This window comes from Sporothrix brasiliensis (genome assembly GCF_000820605.1).
Source record: "Sporothrix brasiliensis 5110 chromosome Unknown Cont17, whole genome shotgun sequence".
Classification (NCBI taxonomy): domain Eukaryota; kingdom Fungi; phylum Ascomycota; class Sordariomycetes; order Ophiostomatales; family Ophiostomataceae; genus Sporothrix; species Sporothrix brasiliensis.
Window position 1 is genome coordinate 1600699 of NW_024467136.1, and position 23770 is coordinate 1624468.

Consider the following 23770-nt stretch of genomic DNA (forward strand, 5'->3'; position numbering starts at 1 on the left):
ATTTCAAGTGGAATTGCGACAGTGACAGAAATGACGCCCGGATTGCTTCGCCATGCGGAACGGCCCCCAAGTGCCATATCGGAGCAGTCAGTCTGGGCAAGGGAACGGCAACGGAGGGTTTTTTGGCCGCTGCTGTTTTACGAGCATGTCGGCTCGGTCGGCTGGTTTCTGTCTCTTTTGCTTTTCCTGCTGGTTCGAGAACATAAGGCCATCCATCTGTATGAACACCGGACGGAGTATTACCGCACCAGGATCACAAAAAGGCTGCCAGAATACGAGCGCCTACTGGTCCCGTTGGTTGAGCTGAAAGAGCTACTGAAATGGACAGGGCTGGTCATGCTCTTTTGTCCAAACTTTCTTTTCTTTTTCCTGTCTCCTCACCACGTCCCCTTGCCTCATTCGTCTGTGCTCTTGGCTCGGCACCCTCCTCGGCCCCAGCTCTCACCTTATTCGCTCGCTTCATGCCCTGCTTTTCCTCGTGCATAATCTCATTTGCTTGCAAATCGTGTCCGAGAGAGGGCGGCCGCTTCCAACAGCTGCCACCAAGCCACCACCTGTGCGTCTTTTTCACCATTTTTTGGGGGGCGGCCTGTCACATTTCGCGTTGGCGCTGGCCTTGACATCCGTTTCCTGCCGTCTTCTCCTTCGGCCACATCTTCCAGACGAAGCATCCACTGTCGAGATGCGACCTTGCCTGCCATTCCTGTTTAGTATTTTCGACCGGTTGGCTGCAAGCACCACCACGACGCAGGCTCTCTTCCGAGCCAATGAACGCCATCTTTAGGATTTTACAGTATGTCTCATAGCTTCCGTATTGGGCACCCGTACAGCAATGGCAGGTGTTTCTCGTCCGGCAGGCAGCATTTGTCTGAAAGTGACGACTCCCGGCCGCTTTTGCTTTCTTTTTCCTTGTCTGCTCGTTTTAGCAACCTCTTTTGTGCGGCAGTTTTGCACTTTTTGCACTTTTGACACTCTGCACAATCGTTACGACGTAGTTTTCTTCTTTTGCGGCTGGCGCGTTTTGCTCGTCTTCGAACGTACGGAGGTACGGAGAGCGACTGCGGCGTACGTTCCTCCATTTTTGTCGTCTGTGCGCCACTGAAGAATGTCGTTTCCTGCCAATAGCCAACGTCCTGCATCCGACGTCGCCTCGTTCATGTGTGATATAAACTCGTTTTGAAAACTCATCACCAACGCTATATATTGCATCGGGTGCGGCCTTCTCTCTTCTATTTTTTTATTTTACTTTTCGGTAATTGTGATTTATATTTTGAGTTCCTTTCCTGCCTTCTTTCTCTTCTCGTTCTGTGCCCAGAGCTTTGCCTCGACCAGTCCCGTCGTCTTTCCCCACCGACTCTGCACATCCTCTCGTCCATCACCCGCAGATTATCCCACTTTTGGACGAGAACAAGTAAATACAGTGGGGGTACGAGGTAGTATCGTGACGAGTTCGCTTCTGATTTATCATGCCCCTGCCTGTCACCTGCGTACGCACAACTATGCGTCCAGGTATGTGACCTGACCGGCGTATATTACCACCCTACTCGCCCATGCAACGCTGTATTTGCAAGCACAGGTCTCGCCCCAAGAATGGTCCTTTCTTCTTTTGGAAAGATAAATACAACAGCAGACACGTCCTTACCGTTTGGAGTACTCTGTGTGACGTTCCTTGCATTTTCATCCTTTCCTGTCCACTTGCTGCGACTGTTCCCTTCAATCTTTTCAGCCCCTCGTCCTATTTCCTTGTTTCCTTTCCGCCCTCCTTTCCTTCGTCTTCCTTCTTTACTTCTTTCTTTGTTCTCAATCCTTCCGTCCTGTACCCAAGCTAGCTCCGCCGCTCGCTCTTCTCTTCCCGGGTCTGGTCTCTATCGGGCCGCTGCCCTACACTACGGTATCCGCGGCACCATTTTCTCCCACAATGGGATTCTTCCCGACGTACATGTCTCGATTGTTTCCAATGAAGGCCCCACTTACGCTTCGTGCTTGGGGTATGTTGTATGCCCTGAAAGAATGTTCTCAACGCTTTCACTTCGCATAAACGAACACGTAGGTAGACGTGATTTTCGTATATCGGATGCGGCTTTATGTCAAGCTCCATCCTAGTTTTCATTCTGCGTATGGATGTGTCGTGTTCCTATTGTCTGTCGGATCACACTGGTCTTTTGTCCATGTTGGGGCAGCACATCCGCAGTGCCCATTGTTTTCTTAGTTTCTTTGTACTCGGTATTCTGGTAGGTCTGAGTGCGTTGTCAGAGGGGGGGGAGGGTGTCTTGTTTGTGCAACCCTGTCCCAAACAATGGAAACAAAGTAGAGAACAAGCGCGGTCCTCGTGCACCCTGACCCTAACGAGCGGTTTGAGTGGCTTGAAACGCAATGTTTTTAACGAAATAAAGAAAGGGAAAAAAACCTACGCCCAGTAGCTGAGTTCTTGCTACAACAGAGGAAAGGGGGAATTATCAAAGCAAAACTGCTGCGAATACCAGCTGAAGCTGTGCTGTCTGCTCATCCACTTCACCTCATGTATATTTTGTCTTGCTGTCTGTCAGCCGATGCTTCAAAAAGGCAGTCGTCTGCACCTCCGTCCGTCTTTCCAGAACAACTTTTTGTGCAACAAGTCAAACCAGACAACTGGAACGCTCTCGTTTTCAGGCTGCCCCAATCTATTTCCCACCCGTCTCCTCCCCCTGCTCTCCCGTCCTCAGAACCGCTTGCTGTCACATTTTCTGCTTGTTTCCACTTTTGCGTGCAAAATCCAAGGTCCTTTCTTTGCCCACTGCCCCTTTTCTCTTCTCCGCCGCACGGTATCTTACGCGCTTCCTGCCACAAACCTTCTCCACCATCTGTTTGGCTCTTTTCTCCCGTTCTTCTTCTTTTTCTTCGGCTCCGTGGTCCAAAGGAGGGGAACTTGAGCCAGGCGTAGAGTCGTATTCCGTTCTGGCGTGCCCGGTGCACTGGTGTCAGCCTTTGACAGTCCATTTGTGCTCCATCCCCCCCCCCCCCCCCCCCCCACCAGTTTGTTTCTTGTCCTTCCTCCCCTTTATTTGATCCTCTCGTCGCCATTTCTATCAACCCTCGCTCGTCATTTTGCCCTCGCCCCTCTCAGTCGTCTTCTTCACCACTCACCACATCCTTTGGCCCCTTTTCTTCTCTTCCCTTTCTCCTCTTTCTCTTTTCGTTTTTGCCTGCTCTCTCGTCTTGTTTTCTCGCCATCGCCCGGCCTCCAGTGACCCCCCTCTCAAAAACGACGTGTAATATTTGTTACTTGTCGATCACAGCCAAACAACCTGGTAAAACAAATTGTCTCTGTGTGCCACCAGAATCCCAGCCCATTCCTACCCGACAAACCGAGAGACAAAACATACGCAAGAGACAAGACCCAGACGACACCAGCACAGAGTGTTGCGTACAACAGACAGGAACACAACTTACAGATACTCAAAAAAGTACAGAAGACAAGCCGCGTCTGTCACACAGTGGTGAAAGTGACACTTTACGGGTGTCGTTTTATCTTGTCAGTTATTTCGTATTTTCATTGCAAACGCAGCAACTTACCGCCACGGCGGGTTACGTTACAGGGACACAAGAAAACTGTCTTAATGACGTTTCCACTTTCCGTCTTCCCGGGTTTCTTTGCGTTCTCTGCTTCAGTTGTTCACTGTTTTCTCTGTATTCTCTGTTGTTTACGTCCTCCAATTTACCGTTTGTGTACTCCGTACACTCTTTGTCATGACTGTTTTAATTCCATCCTTTATGGCCTGTCCCAAAAACTGACTTATCAAGTGCATCCTCCGGTTTTCCCAAACCAGGATTACAACTCAGACATTGGCCGTGCCTCAACTTCCAAGGAACGCTGATAGGTTCTTATTCGACCTTCTCCGGTTGTCAGATTTGCCCACTTCTGTCGTGTTTTTTTGTCGTTTCGACTCAACAGAAACGGGAATCGGCAGTCATTCCAACTCCGTACTTATTCCACTCTTTTGCTTGTTTGCGTTCAGCCGGTTTGCATTGACCATCATACGACTCTACGTCGTAGCCTACCGTCTCTGGCCATCCTGTTCAATATCCCGCTTCATAATTTCTTTTATTTTTTGTTCATTCCCGTCTTCCCCCTCCCAACCGTTCCCCACGACCCCCACCTCTCCTCATGGCCTGGCTGTTGCCCGCCGCGGGGATCGCGGCCGTCGTCGCCCTCGTCTACTACGTCACCAGTAGCATCCGCAGCTACCTCCACCTCCGTCACATTCCGGGCCCGCGGTGGGCCGCCTGGACAGACCTGTGGCTCGTGCGCGGCCAGCTCAGCGGGCAGCTCAACTTTACGCTGCAGTCGGTCAATGAAAAGTACGGCAACCTGGCGCGCATCGGCCGCAACTGGGTGGTGTGCGGCGACCCAGACGAGCTGCGGCGCATCTGGGGCGTGCGGTCCAACTACAAGCGGGCGTACTGGTACCGCGGGCTGCGGGTGGACCCCTACCGCGACAGCACGTTTTCGACGCTCGACGACGCCGTGCACGACGATCTGCGGTCAAAGCTGCTGCCCGGGTACGGCGGCAAGGACGTGGACAATCTGCACGAAAACATTGACGCGCAAGTGGCCGGGTTTGTGAAGCTGCTCGAGGACAAGTATCTCTCGGTGGAGGGCGTGGGCGAGGGCGAGAGCGGAAACAGCGACAAGGCCAAGAACACGGGCGGCAAGGGCATTTACAAAACCGTGGACCTCGCGCGCAAGGTGCAGTTCTTTACGCTCGACGTCATCTCGGTGCTGGCCTTTGGCGAGTCGTTTGGGTACCTGGACGCCGACTTTGACAAGTTTGGCTACATCCGCACCACCGAGAGCACCGTCCCCATCCTCATGTCGACGGCCATTCTGCCGTGGATCGTCGACACGCTGCAGTCGCCGTACCTGCGGCCCTTTTTGCCCAACGTCCGCGGCATGGTCGGCATCGGCACCGTCATGACGCTGGCGCGCGAGGCCGTGGATGCGCGCTACGGCGACCACGCCGTCGTCAAGCGCGACATTCTGGGCTCGTTTGTGGCGCACGGCCTCGGCCGCGACGACGCCGAGGGCGAGGCCGTCGTGCAGATCATTGCCGGCTCCGACACGTCCGCCACGGCCATCCGCTCGACGCTGCTGTACATCATCACCAACCCGCACGTCTACACGCGCCTGCAGCGCGAGATCGACGAGGGCGTGCGCGCCGGCCGCATCAGCAGCCCCATCTCGGACGCGGAAGCCCGCAATTTCCCCTACCTGCAGGCCGTCATCCGCGAGGGCCTGCGCATGTGGCCGCCCGCGACGGGCCTGCTGCCCAAGGTGTCCAAGGTCGACGACGTCATCTGCGGCTACCGCGTCCCCGCCGGCACCTCGGTCGCCTGGGCGCCCTGGACGGTGATGCGCAACAAGGCCGTCTTTGGCGACGACTGCGAGCTCTTCCGCCCGGAGCGCTGGCTGGGCGTCGCAGCAGACCACTACCGCGTCATGGACCAGACGGTGATGCTGGATTTCGGCGGCGGCAGCCGCTATGAGTGCCTGGGCAAGAACATTGCCATGATCGAGCTCAACAAGGTGTATGTGGAGCTGCTGCGGCGCTTCGACATTGTGCTCGTCGACCCGGCGCACCCGTGGAAGTCGTTCAACGCGGCCTTTTTCATCCAGAGCGACATGAACGTGCGCATCACGCGGCGAGCGGAGGCAGTGAAGGAGTGACAAGAGTCGGACGAGGGCGAGGCAGCAAGCTGACATGGAATGCAGAGACGAAGGACGTATCGGGGTAGAAAACGGGCGGCAGACTGACCAGCTACGTGATACCCCATAGCGATGTTGATTTGGGAGGACGTCTCGGATTTGGTTTTGAACACGCGCTTGTATTCTGTCTTGTTTTAGTTTGTTTTTTTGCAGCTCCGCGCGCTTTTAATTAGCGTTTTGTTCTCGCCTTTTGTAATTGCAAGGCTACATGTTGTTTTGTTTTGCCGTCGTCCTGACGAATTTGATGATTTCGGTCTAATTACTTGCAGCTCCCTAAATTACAGTGCATTTCGCTTTAAGACCGCTGAACAATCTCCGCTTCCGCGCCGCGCCGTGTGCGGAAGTAGGCTGACCCGTACGGACTCAAAGAGGAAGGTCCTTCCAGGCCGGCCTACTGCCTGCCGTATACCGATATATCCTTTGACGAATGTTTCTCGAGTTGGATCGCTCCTTCTGTTATATTACACTCACGACGTGCAACAGACACATCTCCATCGCACCTGCCCGACCGTATTACACCAACCCCTCCTTCCTTTTCCAGAAACACACATCCTCTCGCCAACGGCAACCCCTGAATTGCCTCAATTGCCAACAAAGGCGACGCCGGACGTCGACATTGATTACGTTCAGAACCTACCTGTCCAAGCAAGCCATCCCCTCGCACGTCGTCCAGCGACACCGCACACCACAAACGGCATGCCCCGCCCTACCATTGCCATCGCCGGCCTCGCCTGCGAAACATCCACGTTTACACCGTCGCGCACCGATGCACCGGCTTTCCACCCACAGCGCGGACCCGACGCTGTGGGCATCTACCGATTCTTGGATGCGGGCACACCGCTCGCGGCTGCGGCCGACTGGCGCGGCGCACTCATAGGGCGGGCGCTGCCGGGCGGAATGATCAAGCGGGATGCGTACGAGCTGCTGGCAGCAGAGATTGTGGAGCGACTGCAGGCCATTATCAAGGACACCCATCTGGACGGACTCTGGTTCGACATCCACGGTGCCATGGTGGTCGAGGGCCTGGACGACTCCGAAGCGGACCTGTTGCGGCGTGTGCGGGCTGTCGTCGGTCCCGACGTCGTGGTCTCCGCGTCCATGGACCTGCACGGCAACGTGTCGCGCGAGCTCGTGCACATGCTCGATCTGATTACGTGCTACCGAAAGGCGCCGCACGAGGACGAGCTGGACACTAAGGAGCGGGCGTGCCGCAACCTCGTCCAGACCCTCGTGGACCACCCCGGGCGCCGGCCCATCAAGGCCTGGGTGCCTGTGCCCATTCTGCTGCCGGGCGAGCAGACCTCCACACGCGACGAGCCGGCCAAGCACATCTACGCAGCTGTCCCGGCCGTCGAGGAACTCTCGGGCGTGCTCGATGCGGCCATCTGGGTCGGCTACGCGTGGGCCGACGAGCCGCGCAACCGCGCCGCCGTGGTGGTGACGGGGTGGCACACGGAGGCCGTGGCCGCGGGCGCCGAGCGGCTGGCGCGGCTGTTCTGGAAGGCGCGTGCCGCGTTCCACTTTGTGGCGCCGACGGGCACGCTCGACGAATGTCTCGACAAGGCGTTTGCCGCGCCGCCGGCCGCCAAACCGTTCTTTGTCTCGGACTCGGGGGACAACCCGACGGCCGGTGGATCAGGCGACGTGACATGGGGGCTCGCGCAGCTGATGAAGCGAAAGGAATTGACGCACAAGGACGAGGACGAGCGGCCGACTGTCATCTACGCCAGCATCCCAGGCCCCGAGGCGGTACGGACGGCCGTGGCCGCAGGCGTCGGCAGCTCCGTCACGGTTACGGCGGGCGCCGCCGTCGACGATGTGCATGCAGGACCCATTACACTCACCGGCGAGGTCGTTGCCATCAAGCACGGCGACAAGCATGCACGGACCGAAATCGTCCTGCGCCCAAAAGGTACATTGCTCTTTGTCATAATTACGGATCTGCGCAAGCCCTACCACCTGGAGCGCGATTTCACAGACTTGGGCCTCAAGCCGCGCGAGGCGGACGTCGTCCTCGTCAAGATTGGCTACCTCGAACCGCAGCTGTACGCCATGGCGGCCGACTGGATGCTGGCGCTGACGCCTGGCGGTGTCGACCAGGACTTGAAGCGGCTGGGCCATACGCGCATCAGGCGGCCCATGTTTCCGTTTGATGGGGAGTTTCGCACACCGCCCGACCTGTCGGCTCGGCTTATTCCTCTGTCGACGGAACCCTTGGCAGGGCCGGACGAGTGAGACAGCGGGAAGGGGTTAGGGATATGGAAGTGAGTGTGACACCATTATTTTAATCCGAGCTCGTTGATGCTACAGTGGCCGATCAGAACATAACTGGACACGTAAGGGGCACACGTATCATCATTTCCGAGCGATGCTCCTGTTATTGTCCGTCTCGTCTCATTCTGGCCGAGCTGCGAAAAGTGTCCGATGACATGGACGGTCATAGTGTTGTCTGAGCGAAATTGGGCATGTCAGCAGCTCGTAAATACGAACTTTGTCAATTGGAGCAGAACTTATGTGTGAAGAGCATTGAGGAGGAACGTGGACATTTGGCACAGTGTATCAGTGTTGTTCTTTAGTTTGTATAATTGATTCTGAAAGTATTGGCTGACAGAGGGAAGAAAACAAAAAATTGGAAGTGAAGCAAAAAATTAAATAAAAAATGGATATAATTTTTATTTTTATATTTATATTTTTACTCAATTAGAGCGTTCCCTCCATAAAATACGGACAAAATTTCCCCCAAAATATCTCGCAAACCCATAATGTGGAAATCAAGATGGTTCCCATATCTGCAAAAACAAGCAGCAATCGGATGACTACATGCCGTAAAAGAGATTTGACGCTTCTACCGAGATGTCTCTGAGCTCGGGATGACATCACAGGGCAGCCTTGCAGCAGGGGCACCCGCCACGGAGCCCACTGTATTCCCACAACAGACCTAAAACGGCCTCCACACCTCGCCCGTTCGGGCCCTGCCGACGCCGATGCCAAGACCGAAGTCGCGAGAGTGATGTGCGGATGCGTTTGTCGCTCTTTTTTGATTGGGACCTTGTTTGTTCCTGTTTTTGTTTCTTCTCTCCCTTTCTTATTTTCTTTCCGACGTCAAGGAAGGTTCAAGGAAGCCTGCAGTCCGCACGGAGGAACGGCGTGTTTCTTTTCCACCGTGTGAGCGGAAATAGCCGGGACTGGAGACGTCTTGCGCGTTTTTGTCGCCGGTGAGTTTTCTTTTTCTTCTTTTTTCTCGCATTCTCCATTGTCGTACGTCCACCTCAAAGATAACATCACACAAATGCACTGAAAGTACCCGAGCTCGGCTCCGAAGCCCTTTGAAGGCATAGAAACTACGACTAGCGCTGGAAACAAAAGACCGGCTGTGCGGCTTCAGTCGGTGGTCCTTTTTGCTGGCAGTTTGTGCACCTTTTTGGGTTGCTAGCAGACTTCCGGGGCTTGCGGCTACCTGCGGCCGGCACCTGGTACGTGGGTGTACTAAAGATGTCGGTTATGGAGCCTCGAAAACAACGGATATTTTATTGAAATTATTATCGCCGGTTTACACCCATGGCGACGACCAGCAAGTCTCTGAATAAAAGCAAGTAAGGGGAACATCATCGAAGCCTTTTCGACTGTCTTTGATTGCAATGGCGATTCGACTGACTTTGTCAATTGGTCCAATTCGACCCAACGTCCATTTACACGACAGATTCCTGTCCGTCCACTCACACGACTGAATCAAGAACACCACCCGACTCAACCGCTATGGCCGAACCAAAAGCAGACGCCAAGCCGGCCCCATTGGCCAATGACGACAACGACATCGACGACCAGTACGAGCGCCTCGAAGACGCCGGCGCGCTGAGTCCTGACGAGCTCGAAGACAACGAAGAGGGCGGCGAAGACGCGCCGACACCCCCGGAAGAGGGCTGCGATGGACACCGGCCGGTGCTGTTCCGCTCGCGCACGGCGCGCACGTCGCGCACAAGCCTGTCACGGCGGACGACGGCCGAAGCTACGGGCGCTGATGGCAGTGGCAGTGGCAACAATACTGGCCGCCGGCCGTCGACCGCCAGCAACGCCGCCAGTGTGACGCGCACGCAGTCCATGCTGTCGCGCATCCGCTCGCGTCGCAGCATGCCCGGCGCGCAAGCCAATGGCATGCCGGTCTTTTCGCACCCGCTCGGCCGCGTGCAGACGACCAGGGACGTGCTCGTGGACTTTGACGGCCCCGACGACCCGTACCGCCCCCTCAACTGGCCGACGCGCAAGAAGATTCTGACGACCATGGTCTACGGCTTTGTGACCATGACGGCCACGTGGGCGTCGTCGTCGTACTCGGCGGGCACGGCCGCCGTGGCGGCCGAGTTCGCCGTGTCGGCCGAGGTGGCCACGCTGGGCACGGCGCTGTTTCTGATGGGCTTTGCCGTCGGCCCGCTGCTGTGGGCGCCGCTCAGCGAGGTCTACGGGCGGCGCAGCGCCGTGCTGACGCCCATGTTCGTGGCCGTGTGCTTCTCGTTTGGCAGCGCGACGGCCAAGGACTTCCAGACGCTGATGCTGACGCGCTTCTTTGGCGGCTTTTTCGCGTCGGCGCCCGTCACCAACACCGGCGGCGTGCTGGGCGACCTCTTCTCGCCCGCGTGGCGCGGCATCGCCATGGCCGGCTACGCGATGGCCGTCGTGGGCGGCCCCGCGTTGGGCCCCATTGTGTCGGCGGCCGTGGTGATCCAGCCGTCGCTGGGCTGGCGCTGGACCGAGTACCTGACGGGCATCCTGCAGGCGTTTGTGCTCGTGGTGGCCATTGTGCTGATTGACGAGTCCTACGGCCCCGTCCTGCTCGTCTACAAGGCGCGCCGCCTGCGCCACGAGACGGGCAACTGGGCGCTGCACGCGCGCTTCGAGGAGTGGGACGTCAGCATCCGCGAGCTGGCCAGCAAGTTCTTGGTGCGCCCCATCCAGCTGCTCCTGACGCCCATTTGCTTTCTGGTCGCCTTGTATGCCAGCTTCTGCTACGGCATCCTCTACATGCAGCTCGGCGCCATCCCCATCATCTTTGGCGAGATCCGCGGCTGGGGCCACCTGGTGGCGACCCTTCCGTTCCTCGGCATCCTGCTGGGCGCTGCCATCGGCGCCGCGGCGAACGTGTACAACCAGACGCTGTACAACAAGGCATACCATGCCGCCGGCAACCGCGCCGTCCCCGAGAAGCGCCTGCCGCCGATGATGCTGGGCTCCGTGCTGTTCAGTGGCGGCCAATTTCTGACGGGCTGGACCGGCGCCCGCACCGACATCCACTGGATTGCGCCCGTCATCGGGCTCGTCATGACGGGCTCTGGTTTCTTCACCATTTTCCAGGCCGCCATCAACTACTTGGTGGACACCTTCCAGACGTATGCCGCCTCGGCCATTGCCGCCAACACCTTTCTGCGCTCCTGCTTTGCCGCCGCCTTCCCCTCCGTCGTCTCCGCCCTCTTCCACAATCTGGGCGTCGGCCCCGGCTCGAGCATCACGGGCGGCTTTGCCGCGCTGCTGATCCCAGTGCCGTTTGTCTTTTACATCTACGGCAAGCGCATTCGGGCGCGCTCGAAGTGGTCCAAAGCGTCCGTATTTGATTAGAAGCGAGCACGACGTGCGAGGAAGCAATTGGGACCGCGGATTGGAATAAAGATAACAGCATTGAACATTTACGTGGTCTACATAGACGTATATAATTAATACCTTGATACCAATTACACGCTTGTCTTAATTACGCTGTTCTCACTGTCACCCACGTATACACTTTGCTTGGTAAGCCGAACCAGTAGTTGTGTGCTGTCTTCCTTTCACATCAAGATCATACATTTTGACTCATACAAGACATACAGGTAGTAATTCCCACAAAAATAACCGTAAACGCCAGTTCAGGAAAGGCAAATCCAAACAATCCAAGGGGGTCCGTAGCCAGGTCCATAGCAATCCATAACAATCCATAACAATCCATAACAATCCATAACAATCCACAGCAGTCCATAAGCAGTCTTAGCCCAATCCCAAAATATCGTCACGTCGGACATGATCCGGCATTGTCAAACTTTCTAACACTTCCCCACTCCTCTCCCTACATGGCAATTCCGCTCCGTTCTGGACCCATGTCGGGCGGACAGAACTGCCGCAGCATCCGCGAGCAGTACGAGCTTGCCTTGCGGCACCGGAACTCCGTCACCAGCGCATTGAGCAGCGCCATGTCCGACCCGGCACTGTTGACGTTCGGGACACCGCTGCTGCGGACAGCGTTGCTGACCGTGTGGGAGATGGGGGCGACCACGGGCGGATCGGGCGCCAGCGTGGCGGCGGTGGCCGTTGTATTTGTATGGCCGCCATGGCCATGGCCATTGCCATTGCCAGAGGTGGCGCCGTTGGCGCCGCCGTCGTCGTTGGCGCCGCCGCGGATGCGGGCGAGAATGACAAACGCCACGAGGCAGTACTCGGGCGCGTGCCGCATGAAGCCGACGGCCAGAGGCCAGCCACTCGCCGTGTCCATGGACGTCGACGCCGCGGCCATCGTGGCCGCCGTGGCGTGCATCTCGTAGAGCTCTTGGTCGCGGTACGCCGAGGGCCACAGACGGATCCAGTTGCGCAGCCCCGTCTGAATGAGGGCGGCCTCGCCGCTGGGGCCGGACGTGTACAGCAGCGACGTTTCCACGCGGAACGTCATGGCGTAGAGGGCCGACACAATGGTAAACATGTTGAGCACGCTGAGACTGGCAAAGGCCTGCTCAATCTCCCTCGAAATGGCGCCGTGGCACAGTGTCTGCACTGCGGAGGCGATCGTCATGGGCGCATTGCCCTTTTCGCTGCCTGCAATGGCGGCGTTGGCGGCACGCCATGCGGCGAGCTCGGCAAAGCAGGCGTCGGCAGTCTCGGCACGGAAGCAGGACTCGGGCGAGGCCAGGTCGGTCTGCAACTCGGGCAGGACCATGCGCGGCGGGTGCCTGTAAAACAGTGCGTAGGCCGCGTCGAGGTCGAAGATGTACGAGACGGTCCGGATCAGGGACTCGCGCAAAATGTACTCGGGCCAGTCAAATGCCTCCCGCGAATCGGTGCGGACGGGGCGCAGTGTAGCCGACGAGCAGCCAATGTCGCGCGCGAGACCGATGACGCTCGAATAGCGATCCTGGCGGGCGCGGCGTTTGGCGCGGGGTGTGCCGTTCCAGGTCTGGTAGAGGCACACCAAGAACCCGGCCTGCAGGCGGGCCAGCTGGGCACTGCGCTGGGCGGTGTGCGTCGAGTTTTCCCAGGCGAGCACCATGTTGGTGGTCGTGTTGGTGCAGTCTTCGTGGTCGCAGTCGTTGTCTTCGCATTCGTGGCTGTTGGGTTCGGCACCATTGTCGCCCGCGCCGAAATGGTGGCTGGCGTTGTCATCATGGTCGTTGTCGTACGTCTCTTCGATATCGTCGTGGTCTTCACGGAACACCATTTCTTCGACGGCATCAAACCAGAGGCCAGGGACGGCCGTCTGGTCCCACCGACCACGGTTGCCGAGCAGCTGGCTGAGATGGCTGTGGTTGCTGCTGTTACTGGGGCTGTCGTCGGGAACCAGGCAAGCACCCACCAGGACCATGGAGGCAAGCAGCATGGCTGGTGCCTCAGCTGGTGTGAACGAAGGGCCATGGATGGCCGGGTGGTTTGGGTACCAGAAGGACCAGAAGAGCGCGAGGCACTTGTGGATGTTGGCGGGTCGGAAGAAGTCGTAGCAGAGAGCTTCCATGGCGGGCGACCAGCCGTCGTCGGCCTTTGCTTTGCCCCGGGACTGCGCTCCATTCCCTGCACTTGCTTTGTTCTTGGCCCTGTTGGCTTTTGCCAGACTCTGACGAGCCAAGGTCACCTCGCGGATTTGCGACACAATGTCGTGCGTCTTGGCGAGCAGGTGCATATGATCGTCGTCACCGTCGTCGTTAGGCGCCGCAGCCAGAGCAAGAGGCGACCAGCTGGACCACGCGAGGCCGGACGCGGACCGGTGGCCTAGACCGCTCGCGCTCACGCGGCCCATGCCCACAATGACCTTTTCTTGGCTGACCTGAGCAACGGTGCGGCGCTGTTCCTGGCTGCCGCAACGAAATGAGTCGAGGAGGCCGCTGGTGCGGGTGATGCGCTCGAGGAAGGAGAACTCGCACAGGGCAGACAAGTCGATCTCGGTGGGCCGACGAATGAGGCGAAGCATGAGGGCGGAGGGCAGCTGGAAAGATTGTTGCTCGTGTTGCTCGTGTTGCTGCTGCTGCTGCTGTTGCTGCTGCTGCTGTTGCATGTGGTGGTAGTTTGCCCCGGGTTGCAGATACGTGTATTGGGTGTACCCAGGCTGCTGCGGTGGCATTATGGCTGCAGCGGAGGTCGTTGGCATGGCTGTTGTGGCCGGCATGGACATCATGGGGATGGATGGCGGGACTGTAGCACCGGCAGGGTTCATGCCAGCGGCGAAGACGCCCATGAGATCGCTGCTAGGAGCACTCAGTCCCATAACCATGTCCATATTGAGGTTGTTGAGGCTGTTGATGTTGTTCAGGCCGTGGACGTTGTGGATGTTGTTGACGTTGTTGACGTTGTTGATGTTGACTTCGCTGATATTTACACCGTCCATGTCCACGCCGTCGAGGATCCAGTCGAATTCGTTAGACGCAAACAGCGGCAAAGACGCGTCGATTGGCTGCTGAGTCCTGCTGTCGGCATCTCCGGGGAAACCAGTCGTGCTGGTCGAGCTTGCAGCCGGGGCGGCGGCGGTATTCCGGGTACCGGTACCGGTACTGGCACTGGCACTGGCACTCCCGGTGCTGGCCGACCCGGACGATGCTGGGGACGTGGCGCTCATCGGTCCGACGGCAACGGCATCGCCAGCATCGGCGCCCACAACAATCGTATCAATGAACGCGGGATTTCGGACTGCAGCCGCCGCTGCTGCTGCTGTCGTTGTTGACGACGTCGAAGACGCCGCTGGTACCGCCCGGGTGTAGACACACGTCCGCTTGCTCCGGACGCACGTCTCGCACGGGTCAGTAAAGGTGCACGCGCGCTTGAGGCGGCAGCACCGGTCGCAGGCCTGCGGTTTGCGGCCGCGGGTCTTGGGAACGACTCGTGGCGTCTCCAGTGCCTGGCGGCGGCGCACGGCACACGTTGTCCAGTGGCGCTTGAGCGAGTCGCTGCGGTTGAAGAGGCGGCCGCAGAAGAGGCAAGCAAAGCCCTTGTGCTTTGCCTCATTGTCCTTGCGTGACTGTGTGTCGATGGGTCGTGTCGAGGTCGATGTCGAGGTCGATGTTGCGGCTGTTGTCGGGGCTGTTGTTGCCCCAGAGGATGAGACGTCGCCCGCCCGATCCATCGCATCAGGCGCATCCAACGGCGGCCCCGCGGTGGACGTCTCCATGGAGGCTGTCATCAATCCCCAATCTAACGTTGTCCGGTCTCTGTCCGAGGCTGTTCGTCGTGAATGTCGATTCAGTTGTCACGACGTCGGTTCGCGTAGACGGGAATGACGATGCTGGTCGTGCTCCCTAAAGAGAGAGAGAGATTGGCGAAGGAGTCTAATTGCCGATCTCAAGTGGAGGGAGCCAGGGGCGTGTGGGCAAGGCACAGCGAGACACGCACTCACGGACCAGAGCTCTCATCGCCTCAGCTCGGTGATCTCCGTGGACCCAACGACGGACCAACGATTAGCGAGCGAAAGGAGAAATGCGGGGAAATTGGCTGGCCATTCAAGTGGCAGGGTGCGGCCTCAGAATTCGCACTGTTTGATGGCAGGGGCGATGGGCGACGCTGTACGACAGCACGACAGACCAGCCTGGCGAGGAAGGAGCGCAAAAGAACGCAAATTGGCAGGTGCCAACGCCTGTTGTCTCAGAGTTGTCCAAAATCGCCACCCAATGGCTGCCAATAGGCCCTTGTCGTTGGTCCAGTGCAAAGCAAAGGAAAATGAACCTGGCAGACAATCGAACAAACGCCAGCTGGCCTGCAATGACAATGCCTGGCCATGCGTTGACTGCGCTAGTCCTGGAAGCTGAACCACCCAGCTGGGTCGGGGCTGAACGTGCGAGCGGGAAATTCCCACACATTCCTTGCCGGTTGGCGTTCTTCTGTTGACATCGCGGCTTCAACCCGGCTGAAAGCCTTCATGAGACACGTGGGCTGGTGCGAATGAACTGTTCGCTGTACAGATGTCTCTGATGCAGTGCCGCACAGCCTTCTTATAGTTCTTGGGCCACACGCCGGACTTGCCGGCCGCCATGATGCCGTTCGGGTCGACGGCGTTCTTGATGGCCTCGTTGAAGCGCAGGAAGCTGCTGTTGTTTCAGTTGTACGTGCCCATGATCTGGCCAGGGCGCACGCCGCTTCTGGGCCGCGTCGTGCTTGCTGAAGACAATGCAGACAATGTAGTGCATCTCGCGCTTGCCAATGGTGACGGTGCCGATGAAGTCGAGCTCGGCCTCTTCGCAGCGCCGCCGCGCCACCTCGTACTGCGCCACGGTGTCCACGGCGTCCTCGCCCCGAACGGACGAGGAGAAAAGATGCGCGCCGTTGGGCAGCCACGAGACCCAACGCAGCTCGTCAACGGTCGGGATGCCCTGCATAGGTCAGGTCGCGGATGCGCAGCACCGCGTTCGCAGGCACGTCGTCTTTGCAGTAGAACCGGGCGCCGGGAATGGCCGAGAAGGCGCCCTGGATGGCCGCCCACAGACATTATGGACGGGTTCGGGTCCGTACAGTGCGCCGTAAAAGGTCCAGCGGCCCAGATTCAGCTTCTTGCCAATAGCGTCCAGCTCTTCGTCGCCCAGCACGCCCTGTTTGTCGGTGTACTCCGCCTTGGTGCCCAGGACGGCTGCGTCCAGCAGGATGTGACGCATCGTCGGCAGGTTCTGCAGGACCATGGCCAGGCGCAGAGGCCGGACGATGTCAACAGCCTGCTTGAGGTCCTCGTCGCGTGGCAGCGTGATGAGGAACGACTGGCCGCAGGCCTGTGGTCGCCGGTTTGCGCAGTCGCCCGACGGCTGCCCCATCTCCATGCCGCTGCGCATCACAAAGCGGTCGCCGTGCGGTGTGTATCCGACGCCACACTCGAGCGTGTTGCCCAGGATGGAACCGCCGCCCAGGTCAGGCACGTCGATCCACAGCCTGTCGCGCAAATTGTTCGCAACGAGGTAGTTGTGCATGTCCTGGAACGTGACGCACGGCTCAACCAGGCAGTACGCGCCGGCGACGTTCACCTCGAGGATCTTATTCATGTTCTTACCCCATGTTGAGCAACCAGGCTGCCGCGCACACGGGGACCTGAACCGCCGTACCCAGAGTTGCGCTCAATGGGGATGGGCCACAGCGGCATCGACAGCGGGTTGGCCAGGCCGACAAGAGCCTGCACGTGGCCGACGTTGCGTGGCGCCACCTTGGCCGGTCATGCGTGTATGTGGGATCCTCGTACGAGCGGTGGTCGATCTGGTCCGCGGACACAATAACTTCGATATTCTCTGCAATCCTTGAACTTGTTGAACGCTTCAACATCGATACCAGGCGGTAGGGCCAGTGGTGTCGAGCCAGCAGGGTGAGAAGTGGAAGCTGACATGGCTGCGTTTAGTGATGGGATGATGATGTTGATTGAAAGTGAACAGCTAAGGCCTCGAGACGATGGATAACAAGGCAGAACACGAATCCAGAAATCAGGCGTTATTGGCTCACCTTACAGTACAAAGAAAAGGGCAGACGGCTCGTATTTATGCGAGGCTGGTCTGGAAACCCCTTATCACAGCACACCACCGCTTGGACGGTTCTCCGCCGCCACCCAACTCTCGCATCGCCCACCATCTCGGCCTTCCAACCCAAAGCCATCTGACTCTTCAGAGCACTCCACGTTGCTCCATCATATCCCGTGCCCTATTTTGCTCTTTTATGCCGATGATCCGGTTGGACTAACTGGCAGCTTGCCCCTCCTCCATGCCACGCAAGGTCACTACCTACATACGCACAGCCCTGTGGGATTTCTCCGTTGTTGCCCTACGGCCCGCAGCCTGGTCTGTGCCGCTTTGTGGATTTCCCGACGGCCCCGCCCCCGTCTGCAGATCTGGAGAAATGCCACAGACAACGATTACAGCAAGGACCGTACGAGCTGTCTTTGACCTGCATGCGTTCATCCCCTGTGATCCGCGACCCCTAGCACCAGCACACAAACAATACCCGCCCGCGCTCGTAACAACGTATCTGGCACAATTCGTATAGTATTTTGCGTACATGACCTGCACCAGCCTCTCACAGATCGTCGCGTCGAGCTGATGTTTCTGGTGGATTTCACACATCCGCTGGTCGACCCTCCAGACACCTCGGTCCTCAGCTACGGAGCGGTAGGGAGGACCGCTGCAGTCAGCGGTGGCTTTGCTGTGGCGCGATTTGGTGAGGTGGCGTTGGCGGTTCCATTCCAAAACACCGTCCGTGTTTGTGTGCGGACAAGCGTCTGCGTGCGTGCCTGCGTGACCGTCGCCGTCAAGGTCACAGTCCTTGTTGACGACTCAAGCGTTGTTCCATTGGCCGCTTTGAACACTGTTTTTGTTGTCGTCGCCGTCTCCCAACTCGTTGCTGTGACAATCCTCCGACACGATGAGGGCACAGGCGTCGGCGACGGCGACATGCAGATGGGGCAGGCCGGGCACAAGGGACACGATCGCGCGCTGTCCGCCCCGTCCGTCGGCCTTGGAGCGAGCGGGACTCCGGTCGTCCCCTGTCCGGGATAGCACGTGCCTCCGGATAGGTCGCACCCATGAGCGCAGTAGGCGTCGATGTTGCCGCAGAAGCCGTGCCCCGAACAACAGTCTCCCCACTTCGATCCAACACAGGTGAAGCCGGTGTTGCCACCACAGCTGCCATTGGGGCTGATCTGGAGGGCCAGCGCCGACGTGGCCGACAAGGTCGCCGAGAGAAGGAAAATTTGGGCGACAACCAAGGTCCAATGCGGTCTCTGTCGTGACATCATGATTTGGTTTCCGACGAGAGGATCTGGGCAATGTATCGTAGTAATCGTACCGTGCTAGATGTATTCTCAGTCAAGGGGTGTGTGTGGTTTTATATCTTCTCTATTGGTACATTAATACTATGTTGTTTGCCGTGATAGCCGATGTGGTGTGGCTTACTTGTCTTTCACCCGGTTGTTGGTCGTAGGATCATGAAAACGTAATATGTTGCGGCGGAAGGACGGCACCTCAATTTAGCAATACGAGGCGACCGCGACCACCTGTATATTTCTCCAACGTTCCAACGCACGATAAGAAAACTCGTCTATTTCACACGTTACCTGAGACTTGTATGTTCCAAGGCTCTGGAGACGAATGTAGCTCGTCGTCGCAGCTTTTGTCGTCGCTTATCGTCCGCACCGCAATCCCACTTTCACTCTCAATCCAACGTTGTCTTTGTTACGCGTCCGTAACTATCAGTTGCCAAGGATAGCGTTGCCTCAATGGCTTTGGCGATTGTGCCGAGCCAGCAGCCGCTTATTGTCTCGACGAACAACCGCTGTCCAGTCGCCGGACTGGTTCCATCGTGATAGTATCGTTGGCTTCCCCTTCTCCGTCCCGCTCCATCCTGCAGAGTAAGAAAGTCCTGACGGGCGAAGCGGGCCTCGACCCCAGGCCCAAGACGCGCGTCGTACGGCTCTGCACCCCGACACAATGTTCCCCGGTGCCGCGCGGGCCGGTCTAGAGTGTAGCATCTCAGGTGCTTTTGTAGGGTGCGATACGGTGTGTCGTCCAATGTGAGTGACATGCTCTGGGCACCACTGGCGCAGTCGTGGGTGGCTTTGCGGCAGAAGCATAGAGATATAGACCTCGTTGTGCAGGTGATGGTACCCTGTTTCAAGACTACTACTCTAGGCATCGTGGACTTTGTGACGCGTGTTACATCGCAGCGGTTGCAATATGCCGGAGATGCCAATACCTGTCATCGAGTGCTAGGCACAATGAAACGAACATCAGTTGATTATGTGCGTGCTGTGGTCCTTGGGTGGCTCTGTTGTACCTACCAGCATTTGTTGCTCATTCGAGCTTCTTCAATCGAGAGTGCATGCAACGGCAGCCTAAGACGTGGCCGTTGGCAAAAACTGTCAACGTAGCAGGCTACGGCAAACCTGTTCTGCCGTTTGTAAAACGTAGATCGGCGTTGTCGAAATGGACTGCGGTGCACTAAATACATTTTTGATCTCTTTCTTTTCGCCGTTTGTAGTTTTGTTCTTGTTTGACACCCACTGCCAGACGCCACAGTCGAGTGATAGTGGCCCTGCATCCGCAGTCTTTTCGGGTCGAGATGTGGTGTCTGTTCGGTACAAGAATGCCCCTCTCAAGAAAGCTCTTCGCCTCTGGCAGAAGCACACTGGTTGTCCGATTATCAATCTATGGCCCATCGGACGTCCAGTCGGATACGTTGTATATAGGTAAGACTTGTCGGCCATGCGCAATGATCAGCCACGGCGGCTGACTGCAAACTTGGACTGTATTTGGTATTTGGCATTTGTTGGAATTCTTCGACTATGGCATCGGACCGTTTCATGTCCAGTGAGCCGCTGCCCCTGTTGACACTCCTAGTTTCTTGTTAAAACCATCCGTCCACGAAGAAACTTGACATTCCAAGATGGGAAGATATCCAAGATGGGAAGATACGACTCACAGACCGTTAACCAACCGTCGACAATAGATCAGCATCGAGACGTCGCGTTTATTGCATAAATTCATATAAAGACGACAACCAGTCCGTGGCTCAACAAGGCATGATGACTGGCGCTCGTTGAAAGGGCCTTCACCCACCAGCATCAGAGATGACTGCCGGTACTCATCGACGGCGCGAGGGCACTTACGTCGACAGCACATCGACGAAGCAGAAACTCTCACAGGAAATGTCTCTATAGGCACAAAATGACACCCAGAAAAGAGAAACAAGCGAAGCAAGTGCGTGGGGGAGAGGCATCGCTCCTTCCATTCCTGTCCGGACGTCGCACTAGTACTCGACCCGGGAACACGGGACGCGCAGGGACTTCTACGCCCTGGTCGAGGATTCGCCGGGTGCGAGAATATTTGTCTCTTCGTGTGTGCGGTGTGTGTGTTTTCTGTGCTCCACGAGAATCGTGTTTTTACGTGCGTATATTGGTTTGATTTTTGCAGCCCTTCCTGGCGTGATTTCTTCCCAACAAAACTGCCTCTGGCACAACCCTGCAGCTGTCGTTTTTGCTTATTTTGCTTACCTTTGAATTTACCCTCAACTTGTTCTATAGGCACGGAACATACAACACAAAACCGACTTCCACAGGCCAGACGAAAGGCGTCATCGTCCTTGGCAACAATGTACCAATTCTGTCCGATCCCCAACAAGGGGCACGGCATCGTTGCCACAGCTTCCATTGCCAAAGGTGCCCGCATCTTGAACGAGGCTCCGTTGCTCGTTTTCGACAGGCTTCTCCCCGTGCTGCACAAGGGACCGCCGTATGACGAAGACCTGATGAGCGAAGTGCTCGAAAAAGCAGTCCATCTCAACGACGACGAGCGTGCTACCTTGGGCGCCCTGGAAACTGTATACCACGGCACGACCCCGGCTGAACAGCTGGTCGGCATCCTCTGCACGGTGGGCATTGTCATGGGGATGAGCGGCGACAACGATGCCCAGGTCGGCTACTTCCCGCATGCGTCGTTTCTCAACCACGACTGCCGGCCAAACGCGTTCTGGAGCTGGAACGCGTCGACGGGGCGTCTGCGGGTCCACGCCGTGAGCGCCATTCAGCCGGGCGATGAAATCACCGTGTCGTACTTGGACTCGACCCAGGCCTAGCTGGCCCGCGGCGAGATCCTGCGGGGCGACTTTCGCTTCATCTGCGACTGCAAGACGTGCCAGCTGCCCCTGATGGAGATGGCGGCGCTCAACGCGCTCGTGCAGCGGAGCATTCACCTCACCAACGGCATCACAACGCGCATGCGCAACGGCGCCGACGTCCAGCTGCCGCATCGGGTGCTGAAGCTGATCCGCACGCTCGTTGTCCTCAAGAAGGACCCCGACATGCCCATTGTCGGCCAGGAGCTCGGAAGCGTCTACCTCGCGGGCGCCAACGTGTGCCTCCGCAACGGCGACTACGAGCGCGGCTGTGCGTTTCTGCGCGCCGTCATGAAGGAGCTGGAGGTCACCGGCGGCAAGGACGATCCGTCCATTGCCCACTACAAGGCCGTCATCGAGAACCCGGCGATTGAGCCGACCTACGGCGAGACCAGCCTGTGGATCGAGCCGGTGCCGGCCGACGCGCCCAGGCCCGTCCGGCGGGGCCGCATTTGGAACCGGGACTTCCGCGCCTTTGAAAACTGGGTGTGGGCCCGCGCCGAGTGGGTGCCGCCCCTGTGCGCGCGCGCCCGGTTTCTTCCCCTGATGCGGCTCCCCGTGAACAACACGGTCAACTACGTCTTCCACGACGGCGAGGACGCCAGCCTCATGCCCATCTTCCATCGCCACTGGGCCTATGCGGGCGAGATTGTCCGCGTCGTCCCTGCGCCGGTGTGGACCATTTACACGCGCGACGACGACGGCCAGGAGGCTGCCTTTTGCGTGGTCCCGGACAAGGAGGGCCAGTTTGTCGACACGCGTCTGTACCTGCCCGGGCGAACCTTTATCGCCATGTACGAGACCTGGTCCGGCGATGAATACCGCGAGCTGACTCTGAAGCACAAGGTGCCGGTCAGCGCTACCAAGGTGAGTTTGCGTTGGGTGCGGCTCATTTACGTACAGGTCGACAGGCATGTAACAAAAAGCGTATTTCGACTGACATACTCTCTCCCTCTCCACAGACTGTGAAAATGACCCTCTCGTCCTTCTTCCAATTCGTCGACAGCTTCAACGCCGCCTGGCCATCGGGCAACAAGGGCCCCACACTCTGCGAGGTGTGCCGTCAACAGATTGAGAGCTACGAGTATCTGAAGAAAGGCTGCCTCCGGTGCTACTCGGCCTTTTACTGCAGCCAGGACTGCCTCCGCGCCGGCCGGTCCCAGGGCGTCCACGAGACCAAGTGCATCTTTCTGCAGGACTACGACATCAAGTGCCTGCTGCACGCCGACTGGACCTGTTTTGTGCGGCCCATTTCCTTTCCCGTGCCGCATCCCGTGTAGCGAGGAGACGAACATGGCGGCGTGGGACAGCCTTGAAGGCCATGCACAAAGGGATCCATATATCTACACACATGTGCAATATGTCTCGACGTCGTTGTTCTTTGGTCGCGGAGAAGCATAAGCTTACGCATTGGACGAGATTGGTCTCATTGAATGTGGTGAAAGAGTCGAGGAAGCGTCGAGGTGTCGAGTGGAGGACATCGGATGTCCTAAACGATGAAATGTTCTCATGTAGACTGGCAACACTGCCATGTCACAATATCATGTAAGTAGGTTGTGGGAAGTGAGACGTGGTATAGCCGTGGTGATTCGAGGAACCACAACAAGCACAAATATATTGTCATGTGTAATTAGACAATACTTTTGCAACGACTTCCGTCCAGTTTATCTCGTGCCGCCCAAACCAATTACGACCAATTGGAATCATGCACCCTACAGAATTTATTGCATCATCACAGCAGCGATGTGTATTGTTACCTTATCAAGTGCGATGTCGCTGTGACGCGATAATGTCGCAATCGTACGGCCGGCAATTAACCGTTTGCGGGGCCAAATCTCCGTCTCGGCAAAACCACCGCCCGTTCGTCTTATGATCACCAGCAGCTCTATGCGACATGACTCTGTCTCACCGCCATCTCCAGACGCTTACAGCTGCCCTACATGCGTCGTATATCTGCCTTACGACCATACAACTCTGCTAGCGAACAGCTGTGCCATGATGCCGGCATTGAGGACTGGAAATCGGGGGCCGGCGATGAGCGAAGGAGCCACTATTGCCCGAGAAAGAAACCCGAACAGGCCCCTAACGAGTCAAGCTCGTGTGAGTGACGGTGCCGTTATGGAGCAGAGTGGAGACTTGATTCTCCAGCACTTGAAGTCCCCCAGACTATCGGCGATGAAAACTGTC

The 23770-nt window shown here is 57.6% G+C and overlaps 7 protein-coding genes across 7 annotated transcripts; 5 read left to right on the forward strand and 2 right to left on the reverse strand.

Moving 5' to 3' along the window:
- Positions 1 to 4144: 4144 nt before the first annotated feature.
- Positions 4145 to 5704, forward strand: SPBR_02731 (Cytochrome P450 family protein; the record flags this gene model as incomplete). Its single annotated transcript, XM_040761034.1, has 1 exon — positions 4145 to 5704. One exon carries the CDS (start codon positions 4145 to 4147, stop codon positions 5702 to 5704), a length of 1560 nt encoding a protein of 519 aa, XP_040620475.1.
- A 735-nt stretch (positions 5705 to 6439) lies between these two features.
- SPBR_02740 (uncharacterized protein) lies at positions 6440 to 7978 on the forward strand (the record flags this gene model as incomplete). The annotated part of the gene is made up of 1 exon (XM_040761043.1): positions 6440 to 7978. One exon carries the CDS (start codon positions 6440 to 6442, stop codon positions 7976 to 7978), a length of 1539 nt encoding a protein of 512 aa, XP_040620476.1.
- A 1521-nt stretch (positions 7979 to 9499) lies between these two features.
- On the forward strand, positions 9500 to 11350 carry SPBR_02578 (uncharacterized protein; the record flags this gene model as incomplete). The annotated part of the gene is made up of 1 exon (XM_040760881.1): positions 9500 to 11350. One exon carries the CDS (start codon positions 9500 to 9502, stop codon positions 11348 to 11350), a length of 1851 nt encoding a protein of 616 aa, XP_040620477.1.
- A 481-nt stretch (positions 11351 to 11831) lies between these two features.
- SPBR_02246 (uncharacterized protein) lies at positions 11832 to 15125 on the reverse strand (the record flags this gene model as incomplete). Its single annotated transcript, XM_040760549.1, has 1 exon — positions 11832 to 15125. The coding sequence occupies one exon, from the start codon at positions 15123 to 15125 to the stop codon at positions 11832 to 11834; it is 3294 nt and encodes a 1097-aa protein (XP_040620478.1).
- Positions 15126 to 15942: 817 nt separating this feature from the next.
- SPBR_02819 (uncharacterized protein) lies at positions 15943 to 17312 on the reverse strand (the record flags this gene model as incomplete). The annotated part of the gene is made up of 4 exons (XM_040761122.1): positions 15943 to 16320; positions 16435 to 16968; positions 17016 to 17135; positions 17199 to 17312. 4 exons carry the CDS (start codon positions 17310 to 17312, stop codon positions 15943 to 15945), a joined length of 1146 nt encoding a protein of 381 aa, XP_040620479.1.
- A 503-nt stretch (positions 17313 to 17815) lies between these two features.
- On the forward strand, positions 17816 to 18471 carry SPBR_03248 (uncharacterized protein; the record flags this gene model as incomplete). The annotated part of the gene is made up of 2 exons (XM_040761551.1): positions 17816 to 17882; positions 17999 to 18471. 2 exons carry the CDS (start codon positions 17816 to 17818, stop codon positions 18469 to 18471), a joined length of 540 nt encoding a protein of 179 aa, XP_040620480.1.
- A 2590-nt stretch (positions 18472 to 21061) lies between these two features.
- Positions 21062 to 22863, forward strand: SPBR_02598 (uncharacterized protein; the record flags this gene model as incomplete). Its single annotated transcript, XM_040760901.1, has 3 exons — positions 21062 to 21481; positions 21545 to 22450; positions 22546 to 22863. 3 exons carry the CDS (start codon positions 21062 to 21064, stop codon positions 22861 to 22863), a joined length of 1644 nt encoding a protein of 547 aa, XP_040620481.1.
- Positions 22864 to 23770: the final 907 nt, after the last annotated feature.